This window comes from Artemia sp. Qi Xiang Cuo, chromosome 3, assembly GCF_049724085.1.
Source record: "Artemia sp. Qi Xiang Cuo chromosome 3, ASM4972408v1, whole genome shotgun sequence".
Taxonomy (NCBI): domain Eukaryota; kingdom Metazoa; phylum Arthropoda; class Branchiopoda; order Anostraca; family Artemiidae; genus Artemia; species Artemia sp. Qi Xiang Cuo.
Genome location: NC_142796.1, coordinates 78,524,264 through 78,532,725, shown reverse-complemented (window position 1 = coordinate 78,532,725; position 8,462 = coordinate 78,524,264). Strand labels below are relative to the sequence as shown.

Below are 8,462 nucleotides of genomic sequence, written 5' to 3'. Positions count from 1 at the left end.
TAGTCGTTATTGTTTCCTTTTCAACTATAATTGCTTATTTATTCCCTTAGCTAAAAATAGATTGTGGGAAAAACCTCTCAAAGCGTAGACATAATTTTTAGGTTTCAATACACAACCATATATTCTACTTTAAAACTACAATCAAATAAAAACCCATAGGCAAAGAATATTATTTGTGCTGGATCCTTTTCTGTTCAACGCAAAAGAAACAGCAGAAATTCAGACTATACTTGTCTTTCATGGCATAACAAGTCCCCATCTGGTGCCCGATACCGCTTTGAAAACTGGCAGCGTGCCGCAAAAAAAGAATATTTCAAAGTTGTGGACCAAAAAGCTTAGGTGCATTGGTACATTGCCTAAAGGCTTGACTGCAATCCCTCCAAAAAGATTTTCAACAGAAAGGATTCTCCATGATTGGCCAGAATTCCTAACTTTATTGGAGAGATAACAATTAATAGACTTACACAGTGACCAAAAAAGAAAAAAGTTTAAGAGCTTCTAAGAGAGACAACTCTTTAACTTGGATTGGCTGAAGAAAGTCACTTATATAGACCTCTTCTTAGGAGTTTCATGAATAGGAACTTTGTTAGGTTTCTATCTATGAGAAATTCCTAGCAGCATGTCACTTTCTTAAATGAAGTTAAATAGGCCTGTAATCTCATTTAACTAGTCAACTCTACCCTCGAAATATATTTTGTCGGTTAGTCTTGAATTCTTTGGGTTTATTTTGACTTTTCTCTGGCTTAAATGTTCCCTCTCTATCTGCCTACTCATTGTATTTCTAGCTATTACTAATTTTGCAAGTTTTAAACAACCCGGCAAAGAGCAGGAATTGCTATAATTATTTCAAATTATTTGCAGTAATTGGCTATAGTTGTTTGGTATTAATCGACACGAAGCAGAGCACTACCAAGTACAAACCCATAATCTATCCGTTTATCGTAAACATAACCTCCCAAAAATATGTGCCTGTAAGCACACTCAATTATTTAAACATATCCAGTCACAACAAAGCTGAAAATATGTTGATTGACTATGATGCTACTCTCAAGGAATTTAGTATTAGTGGTCAAAATTTTAATCTTGATTCTTATCAAAGGATTAAATGCGGGGGAAGCTTGTGAATTAAATGGTATGGAATGGCAGCTTTGAGATTTAACTGCCCGTGAGCTTTCTAATATCATAAATGTTGACGGGATAGCTCAAGTTTCTAAGGTTGAGAGACTAGTGAAAAAACTCAGTTTATTGAGGAGGCTCGTGTTTACAGATTACAGCATCAGCAGAGTGATTGACTATAAATATTTAGAAAGTTTCTTCTTGCTTGAGATATTTAGTGACATAGAAGCAACTTCGATGCTGAAGCCCAGTTGTAAATTTTCAGGCTGCTGACCAGCTTCACCCTATGATGCCAACAGATTAAAAATAAAGATTAGTGAAACTGGGTTTTCAAAATGGTAGAAAGCCAGGTTTAGTGCACTTTAGAGCATATAATTTGTGATCATCATCAAGTGTCTTATGAAAGATAGAAAGACCAAATACTGTTCTAGCTGTTTAAATGTACAAATTCTTCATACCCATGAAGTGTTAGTTGAATCCTACTTTCCAGTTTCCGTCGACAGTAGAAGTTAATAGGGATATTTTATTTTAAGCCTTTGAAGGTGAACTGAGGAATCATTTTGAGTTTAGCTTTCTTAGAAACTACCTAATGGTCATAACTACACGTATGGATCTCAAAATATATAAGATACAATAAATTTATACCCCACTAACGAACCAATGACAAGAAGTGAATTTTCACTGAAAATGATAGTTATACATGTGTCTGAAACTGACATAAAATAAGTTCCCTAGCCTTAAGCATTATGACTCTTGTAGTCCTAAGCTATGTGAGAAAGCCATCATAACCTGACTAAATTGTAAAAATAGTAGACTATGAATTTTGAGTAATGATAAATGTAACGAAGTATTAATTTTCTTTGTGTAAGGAAAACAAACCCAACATTAGGTTTGAATAAGAATACCCTTGATCCAACTAGGTCCATAAAATTCAAATACAAATAAACCGGACCGCTTCAAACTCGAGAGGTCAACGGCAAGAATATTACGCGACAATAATCACATGACAAAACAGGGTTTTTGAATAGAGAAAGTAGAAACTAACTTTTTGAACAAAGAATTATTATTAGGATTACATCAAAACCGGTCTCTGGCCAATGAGAGACAAGAATGACAAAATAAGACAAAGCTTAAAATAGGGATTCGGGAACGGAAACGGGGTAGTCTTTTTTGGAAATAACAACGAGTAAGTGTTTTACTTTGTAATTAAGGTAGGCTACCAGTGTCTGTCTGAATGCCCCTTGAAAATAAAAATTTGAGATAAAAAGTAAACTTCTGAAAGATTTCTGTCACCTGAATATAAATTAAGTACGTATGTAGGAGACAAGAATAAAAACTAGTGCTGCAAGTATAACATTTTACTATAAGTTGGTGACTTGGGTTTATAATTCGGTAGTATTTTCACTTAGCCAAGGCTTGAGCCATTTGGACAAAAACAGCATTTTTAAGGTTAGAATAAGCTAAAATGAATTTCTTCCCAGAAATTTAAAACTGGTAGAAGAAGCTTCAAATAACCAAGGGTTCAAAGAGGAGAAGGAACCTTAACCAAGAAGTCAACGTTAGGAGAGCCTTTTGTGATTCCCCTTTTCAGCCTAGAGTTCCTAGGAACTTAGCTTGACTTTATAAAGACCTTATATCACGAAAATTGGAATTATCGGACAACAACATTACTTTCCCCCCTGTGCAGTCTTCAGACGTTTATACGAAGGAGAACCCTGTTCCCTTTTTAATTATTCTTTCAGTTCATTAAACCCGTACCAACTGTTTATACAAAGGTGGCTTTAATGTTTATAAAGATAGGTTAGGGAAAAAGTGAATAATAATGTCAATCTAAGAATCTCCAGACCTTTATGTCCAAATATATTCAATTAAGAGTTTTCCCTGTTAGGGTTAAAGCTTATTAAAGGTCCAAGGAACACAAACCCTTTTTTTAGAAGAAATAATAATAGGATCTCTTGGTTTGGGTTAATTTAAATTGGAAGAAAAATCAAGTACGGTTATTCCTAGCTTTGCTCAGCCAAGAAACAATAGTTTGAACTAAAGGATTTTAAATACCCCAGAACTCAAGCCTTGACTTCCTATTCAAGCGTAACTCTTTTAATTAGACAAGTTTGGTAGCTTATAATTACCTTAATCCTTTTCTTTTCGGTAAACATTTGTGGATTGAACAAGTAGACAATAGACTTCACACCTAGAAGAGGTTTAGAAGTATTCAAAATAATTAGAATTAGAATATTTTCCTTTTTATATTCTTTTATAATAAATATCAGTTGTCACTGAATCCTGAGTACCGATTCTTACCCAGAGCCGCAGTTAAAACACGGTACCAAATTTTAGCCCTGATAGTAGGGGCAAACTTACAACTGGTCGAAGCGGTATTCAAGTTCGGTGCAACTTTCGTTTAAGTGGGGGAGGATTAATGACATTTATAAAATTTGTTAAAATTTAGTCATTTGTTCCTCACAAGAAAGTGTGTGTTCAGTTTTCCAAACGTATCAGAGACAGAAAAGTTTGAACAAGTGTTCATTAAATAAATTTTTTGACCTTAAAGGGAAGCTCAGACAGCCTTTTATCTTCCTAAGATTCTTTGTTTCCTCTCCTTTTCTTTCTCATTGCTACAAGTTCTAGTAATCGAATCGTCTATAATTTACTTAAATAGGGCTATAGGTTAATCATCCTTAAGTGTGTGTAATTATAATACTAAACTAGAGGGTAAATTTAAATCGAGGTACTGAGAAAATTCTCATACAATTTATAAATAGACTTATTTTAGCGACTTAAAACACTATAAAGGGTCAAAACGTTTCCTACACTATGAGTTGAAAAGAATAGACCCATCTTGAGTTCAAATGAAACCAAAATTAAAGAGTTAGAAATTGCACTACGACAAGCACAAAAGGAGAGAATAAGAGTAGAAGAGAGCGCAAAAGCTAGAATAAATTCTCTAGAAGGGCAATATAGAGATGCCGCAATCACAAGTAGGCTTCTTCAAAACCTATTTGTGGAGCAAGCGCCTCCCATCTCGTTACTGACATATCCAAATGAAATCCATTCATGGATTACCACCCTTAAACAAATACAAAGGATTTTAGGGAAAGATAATATTGCTATGATAAATCAAGCTATTTGTTATACACGAGGAGAAATACAAGGATTCGCAACGAGCTAAGACACTCCTAAAACAAAAGATTTAGACCATTTAGAAAAACTTCTAAAAGAAGCCTTTTAACTTGAAAAACTAGCCACACAAACACTACAAGAACTGCTCTCCGAGAAACAAAGGCCATCTGAGTTAGTACACCAATTTTATTCCCGGATCAGGGGAAAGGCAATAGCTTATGCAAAAAAATTCTCCTGGTATAAGAGCAAATGACATTACGATGAGTGTTTTTAAGATTGGCATGCTCCCTTCCATTGGAAGAAGAGTATTAGAACAATCTAAGGCCTCGGACGACCAAGATGAATTATTAACACTTGCAAAAAGATTCGAAGCAATAGATTTAATATATAGGGACTTCTCGGATATGTCCTTGGGAGCAGCCGTAGTAAACTAAAGAGACAGGAATTCCACTAAAGAACCTGGAGTTAACCACAGAGTAGAATATAAAAACAAAGGCAATTATAACTATGAAAAAAGAAAATGTTTTAATTGTGGGAGGCTGGGACACATGAAAGTAGATTGCAAAATCCCAAAGTGTACAAATTGTGGGAAATCTGGACATTACCGGAAAAATTGTTGGCAAAATCTAGCATGTACAAGATGCCAAGAATTCGGGCATAGTGCAGACAAATGTATGGCACCAAATCCTGTTGAAAAAAACTAATCAGGCAGGGCTTAAAGGAGGTAAGTCCCAAGCCTGAAAATAAAATCACAAACCCTTCTTCTAACCAAGATGAAAATATTTGTTTTAGTGCGTAACAGGAAAATGAAACTGAACCAAGTTCTTTGCCATTTATGTGAACTGCTAAAATAGCAGACCAAAATTTTGTAAAATGTTTCGTGGATAGCGGGTGCCAAAGAAGCTTGTTAAAAGAGGGAATATTTCAAAAATTTCCAGTAGAGGTTCGTAGACGCCTCAAACCATCCTCGCGAAACGTGAAATCTTTAAGTGCAGAGACTTTACCACTAATAGGATAGATAAATATAGCATTCTGCATTACAGATGAGGCAAAACGAAATTACAGATTATTTTGGAAATTTTTAGTCGTCCCAGACCTGAAATTCGACGTAATTATAGGATATGATATTTTAAACAAACTTGAATGTACGTTAAATTTAAAATTTCTTTAGGGAATACAAGTACGGAGAAAATAAATTCCCTTGCGTTTTTCACTGAAGAAATTTCGGAAAGGGGATCGGCATACATAGCGAAATAGGTCTGTATTCAGGCCAATTGCTTCAAAATCATTAAGGCCAAATTGTCGAATCACTCAGCACCCTTTGTAGCTCAAGGCGACACTATAATGTTTACCCCGAATATCCAGACACAATTACACATATCTCCGTCGCTATGTGAAACTTATAACAATGTAATAAAAATAGTTTATTTTATTACTAGCGATGAACCTCTAAACTTGCCACGACGTAAAACCGTTGGTTCATATGAGGTGATAAACAGTGAATATTTAACAGATACGACTCTCTTAGCAGGAGAAGTAATAGAAAATAAAGAAGAATCCCTCTTAGAGGATGATGAAATAGTATGGGAAGACAGTGAATTTTTCAAGAGAATTAAAAAGGGTCTGTTAAGTTCAGAAAGAAAACAACTAGTAGAGACAGTCTTATTAGAATTGAAACGAACCTTTGCAACTTGACATTATAATGTAGGGCAATAAGACCTTACAGGATATAAATTGAAAACAGACCCATATATATCTATTAAATTTGTTAAACAATTCTCTGTACAATTTTTAATGACAGAATGTCAATTAAAACCTTTAAGCAAAATGGTCAGACTGGAATCAATTGAAAAGAGATGTTCCGAATATATAGCACAAATATTTTGCATAGAAAAACCCGGAAAGGATGGGAAAATTCCACCGGAAAAAATATGGGATGAAAATAATAGTCGGTTCCTCATAGATTTAAGGGCAATAAATAGAGCGATAAAGGACTAACAGTGGGGTATTAGAGGAAATTCATAGGTAATCTCAGATCTATACAATAAAACCAAATTTATTTCAACTAATGATATTAGGAATGAATTTAGTCACTGCTATTTAGCTGAAGAAACCCAAAAATATTTTAGTTTTTCAAATAAGGGAATTTCTTATGTATTTAAACGCGTACCACAAGGGTCAGTTTTCTCACCCCGCACTTTTGTTGAATTTTTAAATCAGGTCTATGGACCCGAATTTTCTTCATTTTTGTCAAGTTATGTAGATGACTTGACAATACATATTTGAATGAACTCTGAAGAACATTTGCAGCATATTGAACAAACCTTAAGACAGGCCATAAAATTTAATCAAAGGCTTAATATTGATAAATCCCAATTTTTTCAGAAGAATATGACTTGTTCGGGTTTCGGGTCTCCACTAAAGGAGTAAAACCACAAGCCCAAAAATTAGAAGCTATAAAGAAATTATAACCACCAAGTGACGTCACAGGAATTAGGTTATTCCTAGGCTTAACCGGTTATTACAGGGATTCTATCATAATTACGCAAAATTAGCCGAACCTTTAATTCGACTAACTAGCAAAAACGTTCCTTTTATTTTCGGCCAAGAACAAAGCTTAGCCTTTGAAAAATTAAAGAAAGAATTATTAAATCCAAATAGTATTTTTCTAGAATTTCCTGATAAAGACAAAAGAATTTTACCTTGTCATGGACGCCTCGGAAAAATGTATTGCTTCAATTTTAATGCAACAATGTGAAACAACTGACAGATTTCGAATAGTGGCAACATATTCAAAGGTTCTTAGTGGCGCAGCCTCTAGGTTTGATAACCACAACAAGGAACTTTTTGCCTTAGTACAAAGTCTAAAGCACTTCCAAAAGGTATATTTATGGGCCGCGAGAACTCGAATATTTGTAGACTGTGCTGCACTAACATATCTTAAAAGATCTAAAAATCTTCACTCAAAATTATATAGGATTGCGGTTCTATTAGACAACGATTTGTATACTTATCACCACAGTAGCACTGGCAGGAACCCTGCCAACTATTTGAGTCGCCCTAGCTTACAGTTTGATAAGGAACATAGGTCATTTAATCTTGATGAGTTAGAAGTAGAGAATATTTATCCATATTAAGAGACGAGGAAACGATTGATTTTTTTGGAATATGTAAAGAATAGATGAGGGGATTTCAACAAAAAGACCCTGAAATTAAGGTGGCAATCAACAAAATAATAGAGTTAGAAAATACACTCTTAGGCTTAAAATCTCCCCAGGATACATATAAAAACAATGAAAAGTGTAAGGAGGGTAGAAATGAACAGTCGAGACAGACTGGTTTGACCAAGCCCTGTGAGGGATGTGAGTCAAATACGGGTAGCTCAAACATTCCCGGAGCTATCAAAATGTCAAAAGGGGATGAATTCAGTAGTAATACTGAAGAGGAGTTTCCTTCTGTAAGAAGGAGCAAGCCTGGGTACAGGGATAGATGCCAAACCTCTGGGTCTATCAATGGCAAACTGAAAGAGGTAAAAGTAAAGGGCAGTACGCATTAGTGTGTTACTGACAGCAGGTCAATTTCAAAGGGGGGGGGTGAAATTGAATCCTGCAAAGGACAAGTTCCAACGGCGGAACTTGCGAAGACCAGAACTACTATGGGAGTTACTGGTACTATGGGTAATCGGGCTGAATCCCAAACGTCCAGGGATCCAGACTCGGAGAGGGACGAGCCGTTATGGATACGACAAGCTCGAGCGGTGGAGCTTGCAAAGACTAAGACTATGGAAAGGGTCAATAACATGGATAATTGGGATGGGTCTGGAATACCCGCAGACCTAGGCACTAAGAGGGGTAAGCCGCAGGAAGAATTTCCAAAATTTGACGTTTCAGGCAGAGCTCAAATTAACAACAGACCAGATACTTCAAATTTGGGGAAAGGGAATCCTTTTTTGTAAAATGGTTAAGAGATCTCCAGTTGATCCTAGTCGAAGGGATATTGTACGCTATAGACGATTCAGAAAAAGGGAAACAGATTCATCAATTTAAAATCATCCTACCAAAAAACCTAATTAGTGGAATCATTAATCTTATGCATACGAGTCTTTTCCTAGGAGCCCATATGGGGACTTTTAAAACCTTGGATAAATTAAAACAAAGTTTTTGAAAATATGTACTGCCAAGCTGAAGGGGCGGTAAAGAATTGTGATCTATGATTAAGGAGGAATA

The 8,462-nt window shown here is 35.4% G+C and overlaps 1 protein-coding gene across 1 annotated transcript; it reads left to right on the top strand.

Annotated features, from left to right (window-relative positions):
- Positions 1 to 6,944: 6,944 nt before the first annotated feature.
- Positions 6,945 to 7,373, top strand: LOC148954574 (uncharacterized). Its single transcript, XM_089086348.1, has one exon. The coding sequence runs from the start codon at positions 6,945 to 6,947 to the stop codon at positions 7,371 to 7,373; it is 429 nt and encodes a 142-aa protein (XP_088942474.1).
- Positions 7,374 to 8,462: the final 1,089 nt, after the last annotated feature.